Below are 14,823 nucleotides of genomic sequence, written 5' to 3' on the forward strand. Positions count from 1 at the left end.
CCTTCTGGCTAATTTGTTATTAACTAAAGCACCAGGATATTGTACTACATGGAAATTATGTTTTTAGTATTGTGACTGGATAGTTGAGAGCTTCCCTGAGTCCACTTGCAGCGATAGAGTGCCTATAAGTTTAATAAATAATAAAAAGCTTCTGTGGCAGAGTGGGGATTCAGATATGGTTCTCCCAGATCCAAGTCAGACACATGTTGACTCCGTCATGTTTTATTCAGAGGTGCTTCCCCAACTGCACTAGCAGCCCTTTCCAGGTGCAATCAGATTCGAAAATTCTTGCCATTCTCTATGATTCCCCAAAGTTGCAGTCTTTTCAGCGAATAAGCTATCCAGAGCTTGCTGCAGTTGTGGTATCTGATGATACATGATGCCAGAAGCCCTCTGTAAATATTTTGTTTGTATTTCTCTTTACTGTGTACTTACTTTGCTTCCCCCTTTTTTTTTTTGGGACAGGTCATATACCGAGCTCTGTCTCCACCTTTTTTTTCGGATGATCCTTACAGCCCTGAAGCTCAGGAACAGCTGAAGATCACTAATCTTCAAGTGCATCTGCTTAAACAACAATCTTGTCCTTGTCATAGCAATGACCTGAATGTAAAACTTCCACAGTTAACCTATTATGCTGTTTATGACTTCATTGTAAAGGGAAGTTGCTTTTGTAACGGCCATGCAGACCACTGTGTGCCCATCAAAGGATTCAGGCCTGTCAAAGGTGCAGGAATCTTCCATATGGTAAGTGTATGTTAGATGAGCTATTTCTAACATCTCAAGTGGCCAGATCAGTCTTGCAGCAATAAGAAATGTTCCCAAGATTGCTGTTTTGTTGGGTATTCATGTGCTGAAGTAACAGAAACGTATAATGCTCTTTTGGAATTATGATGTTGCAGACTAAGGGGCAACAAACAATATGAGACTTGCCATAATTTGAGGAGAATGTAGAAAAATTATCTAATCAGGCAAGAAAGTCTGGACTAGCTTAATCTAAATTAAACAATGAAGTGCAATCTCTACAAACATAGTTTTAAAATGTGCTAGAAGTATACTTTTTGAACAGAAGATTATGGCAGTCCAGGTCTTTGCTATCAGGAACCCTAGTCTTGCTCAGCTCTGATATCAGTTGGTTTCCTTAAGCAGCCTTTATGTGGTCTTGTTAGCACACATGTGGCACACTATCCATCCTTATGTTCTAACAGAAATGGACCTGACCTTGAACTGGAGAGAAGGAAATAGTGGCAGGATTCAGCAAACTGCAAGTTCCCCTTCTTTATATGGCTTCTGCTTCCTAAAGGCACCTTAAATTGCCTGGAAAATTACCAATTTATTTGTAAAGACTATAATTCATAACAACTACAAAACTATAACATAAAAATAAATGTATAATTGATACACCATAAATCATACATTCTGCTTAGCTACTCTATAAGCAATTGAATACCTTTTAGTACGATGTGCATATTTCTGCTTAACAAGTAACAGTATTTGTTTGAGCTGATTAATGATTCTTTCTTAAAAGTACACTGTCCAGATGTTTAGTTCTTATGTATAAGAAGTAAGAACCGTACAAGTGGTCATCAGATTTCAGGATGGCTGGTTTTGGAACGGTGAAAAGGCAAATACAAATACCAGCTCAAGCAGGGCTCAAACTACATGCTATATGTGTATTTTCAGTTCATTGAAACAGAATTAACATTTATTTGCCTAAAATGTAAGTACTCAACCCATATTTTGTGCAGTTTCCTGGCAAATATTTGCCTGCCATAGCAGACTGCTGTTGGATCTACAGTTCCCTCTTGTCCAATATATTTGCGTACTTGGATTATGAAGTATTTTTTCTTTATGTGTTCCTATAATGTCTACCAGCATTAAAAAGTTTTGCGTGCATGCACACACGCCAAAGATGCCAGGCAATCTGAAAAGAAGTAACTGAATATATTATTTCAGGAACACAAAGGCAGTGGAAGGAAACATGCCGTAGTAACTGTCCATATGTGAAAACTAGTCACTCATTTATCTTACACAAGTCATCTTTTGTAACATTGTGTGCAATTGTATAGCATAATGAGTGACACTATACAAGAGTTGTCAAGCTCAGAAGGAAAGTGGTCAAGTGAAGTAAAATGGAAAGAGTTAATGACAGAAAGAAAATTGTGTGACAAAGGATTCTGGTTAAGTGAATTTGCTTGTGTCAGTTTGCACCATAGTGAAACATCCTGGGAAATGTGTCTGTTTAGCAATCCCCCATAAAGATTCAAAACACTAATGCCTAAAAGGAATAAGGATGAATGGAATGGCTAGAAAACATATCGTCTTACAGTTGCTGCAGTTCAGTCTTCAGAAACACATTGTGGCTGTAAATCAACCCAAGGCCACGTAACTGAAAATTTCACTCTGTACAACAGAAACTACTGCTTATTGAATTTACTTTTGAAGCTTCTTTATTCTACACAGCTGTTTTCTTATTGCTGTACATGAACTGTAAAGCCTGACAGACATATTGCATAGTCAGTATTAACATATACAATGCACCAACAAGCACCTAGTATTTATTTTTATTAAATTCACACTTCTAAAAAACAAGTAGTTTTGTCACCGCCTTCAATGAAACTTGAATGGCATGCTTGTTTATTGAAAAATAAGCTGTTAAAAACATACAAAAGATTAAGACCAGAATAAAATTATTAACACTGCCATCATAAAGATAAAAATGAAGTATTTGAACAATAAATGAGTACCAATAAGGTACGAGGATCAATTTGTAGGCTCTTCTTATTTTAACTGAGGAACAGGTATTCTATTTTAGTGAAAGTACAATGCAGGATCAAAGAAAAACCGGGAGACCAGGATTCCAAAGGGAAAAATAGTAAAAGTAACTCCCACATTCCTAAATGGAATGGCAAGGTGAACAAATTCCATCTATCAAGCCCATAAATCACACTGCCTTGACTGCATTTTTATTCCTTTATTGCAGTTCTATTCTGCCCTTCCAGCAACATGCTGATGGCTGCAACAAGTCTTTAAGGTCGATTAGACTGAGAGAGAGTGCTTTGCCAAGTTTTATAGTTAGCAAGAATCTGAACCCAGGTATTTCCAAACGTATCCAATGCCATACCACCTTGATACTGCTCTTTAAATTCCAAAAGTGGTTTCAGAACCATTGCCCCAGCTTCCCTTACCTCAAACCATACTAGCTAAGCCTTAATACAATTTGTATATGAACATCAAAACATGTCACATACCCAGTCAGACTACTGGTCCACTTAGGTGAATGCTGTGCAGCCTGTCTGATGGCAGCTTTACTGGACAGAAAAATGTCTTTCACCATCTGCTGCTACCTGTGATCCTTTAACTCAAGAATGCCAAGGTTTGTACCTGGAAACCTTCTGCTTCCCACAGAGTTTAGGGGCTTTTAAAAAATAATTTTAGTTGATTTTATATTAAAAAGAATAACAGAATATAAAATATAACAGAATATAAAAATAGATATAGAAGAACAAACCTTTACAGATAAAAATAACTGTAATGAATAGAGATTCATTAGAGAATAGAGAATAACTGTAAAAATGAATAGAGATTTATCATATTCTTTTTAAAAGTCTTTCTTATCAAACTTTACTTAACTAATATAATTCTTTTAAGTTTAACCTTCTTTTTAAAAACCTGCTAAACATTAAGTATATTGATGACAAATCTAACATCTGCAATTGTTAAGATACTAGCTAGTTCCATCATTAAAACCTATTGCAATTAATATTAATATAAGGGACTATACCCCATATATTTTAATTACTTTTCTACTTTACGAAAACATTATTGAGACCCATCAGCACAATATGTAAAATATAATTTCCACTTCTCATGGAACTCCTGTTTTGGCCACCTGTTTACAAGGCTGGTGAGCTTTGCCATTGTAGCATACTCTCTTCTCTTCCCACATTTCTTGATCTGAACAACTTACTGTTTTCCATCTGTATGCCAATATCACTCTGGCTGTTGTTAATAAGTACAGAAATAGTTCTTGCAATTTTTCTGGTAATTCTTTAGTGGAATTCCCAGTAATAAAGTCTTTGTGTCCATTCAAAATTTGATTTTCAATATTTTCTTGATTTCTGCATATATCTCTTTCCAGATTTTTTTGTTTAAAAACCTATTGTTAGGTTTTAATCCTGTTTGGGAATCACATGACAGTCTCCTCTGAGCTGCTATGAGGTGGACTGATTCAGCTTGGGTCTTCAGCATATGTGAATGAGTTTCAATTCCCAACCCCCTGCAATTTCTGCAACCTGAAATTGCTTCAGGGAGCTGCAGTTCATCCTGTTGTGAAAGCTTAAACTACATATTACATCCAGCAGGACAAAACATGGGCTCCATTGGCCCATTTTTAGTCAGGCATGGGGGGCAGGCTGAAGTCCCACTCCACACACACTGAGGTCCTTCCATAAATTGGAACTGTGCATATCTGAGAAGCACAGAGCTCCACATGTATGCATTATTTATCTGTTGCATGCATGGAACTTCCTGCTATGTAATAAATAAATAAATAACAGAAGCCTTATTTTTACATTTGTTAGTTTGATACAGTTGTAAACCCACTTCTTCCTCCAATGAATTCCCTGGTGGAAAGATGACACTTTCCAAAAAAGCAGCATTTTCCCGCATTTTGGAGGGGGGGAGAGCATGGTGCTGCTGCGCTGCAGCAGTGGCAGCTATACAAACAGTGCCCCAGGGATGGTGTTTTTACCGTCCCTAAGGTGTTGCTTTTGGCCCGTACAGAAACAGCCCCAGAGTCCACAGAAAAATTCTACTTGGCAAATTAAACAAAGAGGCAGTTCTTTCCCCTCCTCCTTTCTAGTCTGATATATTCAGTACATTCAATGTCCTCAAGAAGACATGGGGAGATTCCGCACAGCCAATCTAAAATGAGATAAGGACACAAAATTACTGTTTTGGGGGCAGAGGTTCGCACAGAACACTCCCCCAAAATAGGTGAGATCTATTTTAGAGAGCCCAACCTGGGTTAAATGAAGATTGCTAAACAAGCAGTCTTTTTCCTGTAGCCCAGCCAGGTTTCAAATGCTTCCTGCTTGTCTGTGTGAACAATGGCAGCAGGAAGCATCAAATTTCCCTCCTTCCATCTGCCATCTGAGAATCCACTCAAATGATGGCCGCCATGTTCAGATGTGGGTATTCTGGGTTATGGAGGCACAAAAACTCTGGCCGCCCACCATTCCAAATTCACAAGCATGGGGAGGGAGATACTTTTTATTTTCTGGCCTGGGCATTCCATGGCGACGGAAGTTGCCTAGAGGTCTCTGCAGCTTCACATTCATCCTGGAAAGGGAAGAAAAAGCATCCCTGTGCAAAGGAGCTGCAGCTGCCACTTCCTGAACAAGTGACCTTCTTATGTGCAAAGGGGGAGAGGAGGGAACAGGTTACATTTGTTATGAATGAGCTGTGTAGAAAGGGCCATGGAATGTTAAAGGCAGTCGTACTCCAATTAGATGAATAAAATAGTGTGTATCCAAATAAAATAGTAATGATGAATCCTCTTGGAGTCCTTCTGCCGCTACATAGTTCTACAATCTGAAAACTGGAGTTAAATATTTATTTTGGGGCAGCCAATAATGGACACAAGTATTTCAGTTTAGAAAGAATAGTGAACATTAAAGTTTAAATGCTTGGGAATAATTGATTAGAATAACTTATTAGATCAAATGTACTGAGGTAGGTATTTCTACTACAGTTACTGCTACTTGTGCTACAACTACTTGTGCTACTTGTGCTACAATTTTTAGAGGATAGCCATGTTGGTCTGCAACAGAACAGCTAGACTCAAGTCCAATAGCTCCTAGAAAAGCAGCAATCTTGGGAATGTTGACTCCAAAAAGGTCACACCCACGAAAATCTTGGTGCTCACTAAAGTGCTATTGGACTCAAATCTAGCAGTACTACCAATATTGATACTTAACACTGATGAGAGACATTCAGGTGAGACCGCTCAGCAATTGCCCTGTGAGACAGTCCACAGTTATTATTGCTGTGTTAGAGATAAGTGGCTGAAGCTGCAAGAAATAGAATTTGTGAGGAGAGATTTTAATCAGGTATTACAGAGCTCCTTTTCTCTGTTCCAGTGTTTATCAAGTAACTGCACATAAATGCTTATAGATATCTTAAGCTTTATTTTACTAGATCCTATGCAATTATGTGCTGGTATACATTCTCTGGAGTGGAATATTCAGATTTATTTTCAATTCCGAAGAACTGTGAATTTCCATTTTTCCTCCAAGTCAGTTATTTTATGTCCAGAACAACTAAACAGAGACTAGGACTAGGAATAATGGATTCTAGGTGCAGGAAAAGAGATTCCACCTAAAAGAGATTCTACATTAGAACTTCCTGACAGTAAAAGGCTGGGTGGTCATCTTTCAGGAGTGCTTCGATTGTGTCTTCCTGGGTTGGACTTGATGGCCCTTGTGGTCTCTTCCAACTCTATGATTCTAACATTTAGAGATATTCATGAGTGCCAAGTATGCATCTGTGGATTATTATATAATCCATTTCTCCTGAATACATCACAGATTGCTGCAACACTGCAAACTACATCTTGTGAACGAGCAATTATCTTCATTTGAAAAAAGCTGCTTTGACTTTTGATATGTAGGATAATCAGTCTCCAAACATTTGATTACTGAAACATCACATTACCATGCACATCTTCCATTTACTTTTGACCACTGCAGTAGTCAAACCAATTAAAATAGTACTGCACCATCATACTTTGCAATACCATTTCAAATAATGTACTATGCGGAATACCATTCCAAGATGCTTCCATGAAGAACATTACCAGTGTCATTATTTGGCCTGTCAAAATACTTACCTCATAAGGGCATCCTAAAGAAATACTCTTTTCTGAAGAGATGAAAATCATAACTAAGGCCGTTTCTGCACGGGCCAAGAAAGCCGGTAAAAGGACGGTAAAAACAACGTTGTTGTTGTTGTTGTTGTTGTTATAATATTTATAAACCGCCTTCCCCCGAAGGGCTCAGGGTGGCGAACAAACAAATAGATAGAGCACAAATAAAATCAATTTTTTAAATAGTTATTAAATGCTTGAAACTCTCATATGTGTTGGAAATCGACCCCCCATTAAAAAAATGCAGCATCTATCAAAATTACTGATGAAACGTCCTGCGTCCCTGGTAGCGTCCCACCTAAGAAAAGAGGGGGGGAGGAAAGAAGAGGGAGGGGGAACGGCAGGGTCCACAGATTTTAGAAAGGGGGGGGGGCATCAGCGGCCGGGCTCCCCAAAGGCCCAGTGGAACAGCTCAGTACTCTGCAGGCCCTGCAAAGAAATTCATTAAGATCCACTTAGGGCCCGCGTAGCTGGAGGCAGAGCTGTTCCACCAGGCCTTGGGGGCCAGAGCTGTAAAGAGCTCCTGGCCCAGGTGGGAGGCTCAGCCCGCGATCATTGAGGGGAACCAGGGATCACCAGTAAATTTGCCTCTGCTGAGCACTTTAGGGAGGAGGGAGGCCGCATTTGGGACATATCGCTAAGGGCAAAAGACGGTCCCACGTGAGGTGCCGCATGAGGAAGTCCCAGGCCAGCTGCCAAGGCCTTAAAGGTCAAAACCAACACCTTGAAAGCGATTGTGAGATTCAATTCCGGTGAAAGCCAGTGCGCAGGTGGGCACAGCATCAGGCTAGATATGGTCTCTGGCGGCACCTCCTGTGAGGCAAAGCGTGCGCCGCGTTCCTGGACCAATTTTAATTTTCGAGATCAGACGCTTAAGGGGAAGGCCTGCTTGCGTAGAGCGAAGTTGCAATAATCCCAGTCTGGAGGTGACGCGAATTTAGCGTGGATCCACGCGGTGGCCAGGTCTGAGTTGAGAGAGGAAGGGGGCCAGCCGCCGGGCTTCCATGAAGATGGAAAAAACGCGAACCTGGGTTACATGGGCCACCTGGAGTCTCCATTGAAAAGAGACGAATCCAGGTGGTCCTGGGCTGCAAGGCTATGAAGCGGAGGAGGCCGGTGCCAATGTAGCCCCCACACCTCCCATATTGAAGCGCCAGAATACCAATCCCCACCCCCTCCTTCCCGCGCCAATGTGCCAGAGGATCTCCGTCTTTGGACGGGTTCGAGGTTTAATAAGCCTGCTCTGCTTCCAGCCAACCAGCAACCATCACCTCCAAACAATGCACCTGAGAGAGCGGGAGGGGCTGATGACCGTTCCCCCTCTCCATCAACAGAATGAGCTGAGGATGTCATCAGCATACTGTTGTGATGACATGGTCATCAGCCCAGCTAGCTCCCATTACCAACTGGAGCAAGGGTTCGCATATAGATGTTAAATAATGGCCGGGAGACAACAGTGCCCCCTGAGGCACACCACAATGAAGTGGGGCGGCACCTCTGGGAAGCTTGGTCCCCTCGCGCACCACACCTCTTGCTGACCCCCCCCGTCCCGGAGAAAGCGAGGGCAATCCACTGAAGGACAGATTGCCCTCGCGACCCCAGAAGCAGCCAGGCGGGTGGGGTCAAAAGGTTGTGGTCGACCACATCAAGCGGCTGCAGTACCAAGATCTAACAACACCAGCCAGCTTGATCCATGTGGTCCAAGATTGCATACGGAGCGTATCTGTGATGGCGACAAGAACAGTCTCCGTCCCATGCCCAGCACGGAAGCCGGACTGGAAGGGATCGAAGGCCGATGTGTCCTCCAGGAAGCCCTGAAGCTGCTCCAACACCCACTCTCCTCGAGAATTTACACCTTCCCCAGAAACGAAAGATTCGAAATGGGGCGGTAATTGGCCAGATCTCCAGGATCTAAGGATGGTCTTTTTAAGAGTGGGTGGACCACCCCCCGAGGCAGAGATGCGGCAACAATCCAGCGGGCCCACAGCGATTTATTGAAATCGCTCACTGAGCGTGTCTTTTCAGCAACAGCACTCTACAGTCGGTGTTGTGTGAAGTACCTGCCAGGAATTAGTGCGGCAGAGCACACCCCCACAATGACTGCCCACACTGGCCAATCCTGATGCCGAATGCCCGTGATATCTGCCCCTGGGAAAAAAAGAACACCGTTTGCAAAGCGCAAAGTATAAAAGGCTCATACAATATTGCTAAAAAAGAAGTCTATAAGGACTGACTAAAAGGCTGGACTTCTGGCCATGTCATCTAAAAATTGAGTGGGTCTAATCTTCCCTTCCCTTGACAATTCGGCCACAGGATATTTCTTTTTATATTTACAGATAAGTGCACAGAAATGGGCCGTTTCCCGTGTGATTTTCTGGTTTCTGCCCAACAATGTGTAGTCCAGTAAATCTTTGTGATTTAGGCCGGTTAAGCCAGACAGGGCAGGACTAAGAATTTCCTTTTGGGGTTGTTCGTACATGGGGCATCTAAAAAACATATGATCAATAGTGTCAATTTCGCCTAGGGGGCAGGGACGCTACGTGTCTATGTAGCGCCTGCTCATGTGAATGCTCTGTTGCTGCAGCGTTGCCAATAACACCGACGGCACAACATTGTAATTGACTGTGCAGAAATGGCCTAAGAATCACTAAGTGCCTGTTTTCTGCCAGGGTCTAATGCAGTAATGGCGAACCTTTTCGAGACCGAGTGCCCAAACTGCAACTCAAAACCCACTTATTTATCGCAAAGTGCCAATACGGCAATTTAACCTGAATACTGAGGTTTTACAGGTTCTGGTGGGTTTTCCGGGCTGTGTGGCTGTGGTCTGGTGGATCTAACATTTCACCTGCATCTGTCAATTCAGCGCACCTTTCAGAAGTGTTGCTTGCATCACAGAGGGGAAGTCTATTACACACACTGTGAGTAGACTCTGTGACGCTTTTACCTCTGTGATATACCTCTGAAGATGCCAGACACAGATGCAGGCCATGAACCCTGTTCTGATCCATGAAAGCTTGATGGGGAGTTGGGGTGGTGGTGGTGGTGGTGGTGGGTGGGCGAAGGGAAGCTATCACCTTGCCCACTTGGACCCTGTAGCAGTCCAGCTGTGCGGCAGAGAAAGCTTGATGGGGGTGCATGGGGTGGGGATCAAAGGAGTCTGGAGCGCCACTCTCTCTCTCTCTCTGAGAGGTAGCCTCTCAGAGAAAAGTGGAGACCTCCAGCTTTTTCCCTCCTCAGAGAGAGAGGGGAACTCCAGCCTCTGCATTTGTTTGGGGGGGTTTTATGCCGAGAAGGGGGCCCTTTCTCGGCTTAAAAAAAATACCCAGAGCTGGGAGTGTTGGAGAGCCACACCGAGCAGATTACAGCCACACACGTTTCCCCCTCTGCTGCCGAGGGAGAAAGCAGCCACCATCTCCCTGGGGCAGATGGGGTTTCCCTTGCTCAAGCGCAGCCTGCCCCTGCACCGTGGAGAGCAGTCAGGCCCTGAGCAGGTCATCACTGCCGCCATTCCCCCTCTACCTTTGAGGGAAGGAAGGCCAGCCACGCTTCCTCACTTTCGGGCAGAGAGGGGGGTTCCCTGCTAACGAACTGAGCCCGGCTCCCTCAACGCAAGAGCAGGCGGCCCCGAGCAGGCCAATGCCCCTGCCATTCCCCCTCTGCCCAAGGGAGAAGGCAAGCACCTTCTCCCTCGGGCAGAGGGGGTTCCCTGCTCGAGGCCGCCTGCTCCCGCAACGCAAGAGCAGGCGGCCCCGAGCAGACCAACGCCCCTGCCATTCCCCCTCTGCCCGAGGGAGAAGCCAAGCACCTCCTCCCTCGGGCAGAGGGGATTCCCTGCTCGACGACGCCTGCTCCCGCAACGTGAGAGCAGGTGGCCCCGAGCAGGTCGCCACCACCATTGTCCCTCTGGCTGAGGGAGAAGGCAAGCACCTTCTCCCTCGGGCAGAGGGGGTTCCCTGCTCGACGACGCCTGCTCCCACAACGCAAGAGCAGGTGGCCCCAAGCAGGTCGCCGCCACCATTCCCCCTCTGGCCGAGGGAGAAGGCAAGCACCTACTCCCTCGGGCAGAGGGGGTTCCCTGCTCGACGACGCCGGCTCCCGCGCCGCAAGAGCCGGTAGCCCCAAGCAGGTCGCCGCCACCATTCCCCCTCTGCCCGAGGGAGAAGGTGGCTGCCTTCTCCCTTGGGCAAAGGGGGAATGGCAGCGGTGACCCGCTCGGGGGAGGGGGAGATCCGGGCACTTCCCAGCGTGCCTGGCCGAGGAGGCTCCTCCTGCATCGCCAAGTGCCATGTAGGTTCGCCATCACAGGTCTAATGCAACACTTACTGAACTGCTCCCATGCTGCACACATATAATCTTCATTCCTGCCTTGATCATGCAGTTGTTAAGATGCCTAGAGAAAAGTATGTGAAACAGAATGTCCTTTTCCTAATTGGAACTCTTATCCTCTACTTTATCCTCACAACAGTCCTGTGATGTAGCTTAGGCCAAGTGTGTGTGTTGGGCCAAGGTTACCCAGCAAACTCCCTTGCAGGGTGGAGATTTGAACCTGGGTGTTCCAGATGCTAATACAATACTCGAATTGCTTCACCGCACTGACTCTCAAATCATTAGAAAGTAAAATGAAGCAATGAACCTCTTTGTGCAACTTAGCACATGGCATGTGGAAAATTAGTGTAGGCTCTATATTAGGATGTTGTAACAACAGTGGTCACAGTTTGCTTCTGTTTGTTAGGTCCATGGAAGGTGTGTGTGTAAACACAATACTGCAGGAATTCATTGTCAACATTGTGCTTCACTCTATAACGATCAGCCCTGGAAAGCTGCAGATGGCAAAACAGGAACCCCAAATGAATGCAAATGTAAGTATGAACTTCATGCAAGTGTTTCTAGCCTATCGGGATGAACATAATTTTTTGCTTTCTTATTATATTTTAAATATTCAGATAGCAAATAACTGTGTAAGATAAATTAGAAAGACAAAACCAGCACTGACATGAATTGTATTTAATTTTAACAGCTGTGTTTGCAAAGCAGCTAACTTGCAGAGATTTTTTTTTTATCAAGAATGTGCTATTTATTTGGTCTCCTGGTGGAATCTAGATTTATCTATTCCATAAAAAATATATATCATATCCTGGCAGTAGCCTTGATATCTAGCTCTTGAATATGCCTATGCAGTAGGAATGGTCCATCGGATCCATGTTTTAATGAATTTGTGTCTTAATCTAAAGTGCAAATTATTTTGAGTATTGAATGTATAAGCCCTTCAGAATATAGTTAACAAACAGTGGTGATGGTGAATCTTCACTAACGGACTGTAGTGACCACTCATTGAGATTTCACAGTTGGCATAAAGTTTCCTGTTGTTTCCCTATGTGGCTAGTTCAGGCAAAGGTAGAAAGCGGGATAATAATTCTCTCCCTGCTGGGGCTGTATTTTAAAAACTTATGTTTTACCGAATAAGCCATGGGTAGAAAGTTCCTTGTTTAAGGAGAAAGTATTATCCTTCTTTGATTTTCTAGAAACAAAATAAAGTATTTGAAAGTATTAAGTATTTGACAGGCAGTCAATTAGAGGAGAAGTAGTTGTTTCTGTTGGCAGTAGATGATAGGACTTGCTATAATGAGTTTATATTATGGACAGAAAGATACCAGCTGGAAATTAGGAACTTTTTTTTACAGTAAGAGTTTTTTACAGTAACAGAGAAATTATTAATGCCCCGCCCCCGAATGCCCGGCCATGCCCCTTTCGTGCACCGCCCAGCCCCATTGGCGCTACGCCACTGTTTGAATCTCACCACCATGGGAACCTGTTACTAAAATTTTTGGATCCCACCACTGGCTATTTTTCAGCCTGTAAGTGCAATGGACATTCTGACACTTGCCACTTTGACATGGACACATGGCTGGCATCAGGGAACCAAAGTGGCGGAGTCTGTGATAATTGTCAGCACAATACAGAAGGCCGGCACTGCCAGCATTGTAAGCCAGGCTACTACCGGGACTTCAAAAGGCCTTTTTCTGCCCCTGACGGCTGCAAATGTAAGTATCTATTTTTGACTGTGATATATATGTCTCAAGACCATATTGTTCTATCACAAACTTGCATACCATAGTAGAGAATATTGACACCCTAATATTTATAAATTATAAAGTTGCCCAATATTTCATTAGACGATTTCCTTTTGACACTCACCAAAATTATAACTGAAAATTCACAATGAAACAAAGGAATCTTTTTCACAATCTTGCGTGGACTCCATATCTATGCACACCTGGATTTTCACTCCATTTAGCTTGTAACAGAATACACCCCATGCTCCCCAAAGAACAACACCAATGTGTAGAGTTTTAAAAAGCAAACTGCAGGTAGAGGGGCAATATTAGAGACTGTTGAGAAAACTCAGCAATGAAGGAATAAGAGGGGAAGTCCTCCTTTGGATTAAAAACTGGTTGAGAAACAGGAAACAAAGAGTGGGTGTAAATGGGAGGGGGGGGGTGGGGGGGGGGGGGGGTGGGGGGGGGGGGGGGTGGGGGGGGGGGGGGGTGGGGGGGGGGGGGGGTGGGGGGGGGGGGGGGTGGGGGGGGGGGGGGGTGGGGGGGGGGGGGGGTGGGGGGGGGGGGGGGTGGGGGGGGGGGGGGGTGGGGGGGGGGGGGGGTGGGGGGGGGGGGGGGTGGGGGGGGGGGGGGGTGGGGGGGGGGGGGGGTGGGGGGGGGGGGGGGTGGGGGGGGGGGGGGGAGGCAGAGGGGGGGGGGGGGGGGGGGGGGGGGGGCCGGGTGCGGGGGGTGGGGGGTGGGGGGTGGGGTGGGGGGGGGGGGGGGCGGGGGGGGGGGGGGGGGGGGGGGTGGGGGGGGGGGGGGGGGCGTGGGGGGGGGGGGGGGTGGAAATTTTTCTCTCTTTCTCACAATACTAGAACCAGGGGGCATCCATGGAAAATGCTGGGGGGAAGAATTAGGACTAATAAAAGGAAACACTTCTTCACGCAACGTGTGATTGGTGTTTGGAATATGCTGCCACGGGAGGTGGTGATGGCCACTAACCTGGATAGTTTTAAAAGGGACTTGGACAGATTTATGGAGAAGTCGATCCATGGCTACCAATCTTGATCCTCCTTGATCTGAGATTGCAAATGCCTTAACAGACCAGGTGCTCAGGAGCAACAGCCGCAGAAGGCCATTGCGTTCACATCCTACATTTGAGCTCCCAAAGGCACCTGGTGGGCCACTGCGAGTAGCAGAGAGCTGGACTAGATGGACTTTGGTCTGATCCAGCTGGCTTGTTCTTATGTTCTTAATATCTGAAGAAGAAACAAACTGAACAATCTGTGTACTTGCTTTGGATATGCGATCACTTTTACACACATTTTTCAACTCTCTGGACTGCAACCCAGGGACTTAAGCGGGAAAAGTCTAACCTTGGTATACCAAGTTTTGTTTTGTTTAATAGAACTAGCTATCTGTACATATTATCACCTCACAGACACCTCCAATAGGGCTTTCCGGTGGCACGGGGAGCTCAGAAAAGCCTTGAAATTCCCCCGCCACTGGAAAGTCCCATAGGGTTTGAAGGACATAAACCACCACAAGAGTGGTGTATGTCTGAGGGCCAGTGCACTGTGCAACCAGCCCTAAATCCTCAGATGACATTAGTCAGCTCCACTCCCAAGAATGCCCCCCATGATGCCAGCACAGCCTGCCACAGTCTGAACTTCTGGGTTCTGTAGCTGTGAGATGCATGGCTTCCGGTGCATCTGTCCCCTCTGCTGGGGTAAGAGCCCCAGGGAGGGCAAATGCACTGGTTCAAGGCTGCACAACTTCCAGGAACCCTTTCAGCCCCCCCCCCCCTTTGAATGGGACTGAAAAGCATAACTTCAGATATTTAATGTGCTTCTTTTACAA

The 14,823-nt window shown here is 45.3% G+C and overlaps 1 protein-coding gene across 2 annotated transcripts in view; it reads left to right on the plus strand.

Annotated features, from left to right (window-relative positions):
• The window catches only part of NTN4 (netrin 4), a 59,659-nt gene that overhangs the window by 24,035 nt on the left and 20,801 nt on the right, over positions 1–14,823 (plus strand). For both annotated transcript variants that reach the window (XM_048500609.1, XM_048500610.1), the window contains exons 3-5: positions 466–744; positions 11,658–11,784; positions 12,778–12,966. In XM_048500609.1, coding sequence (XP_048356566.1) covers positions 466–744; positions 11,658–11,784; positions 12,778–12,966 — 595 coding nt within the window. The remainder of the gene's footprint in view (positions 1–465; positions 745–11,657; positions 11,785–12,777; positions 12,967–14,823) is intronic.

This window comes from Sphaerodactylus townsendi, linkage group LG06, assembly GCF_021028975.2.
Source record: "Sphaerodactylus townsendi isolate TG3544 linkage group LG06, MPM_Stown_v2.3, whole genome shotgun sequence".
Taxonomy (NCBI): domain Eukaryota; kingdom Metazoa; phylum Chordata; class Lepidosauria; order Squamata; family Sphaerodactylidae; genus Sphaerodactylus; species Sphaerodactylus townsendi.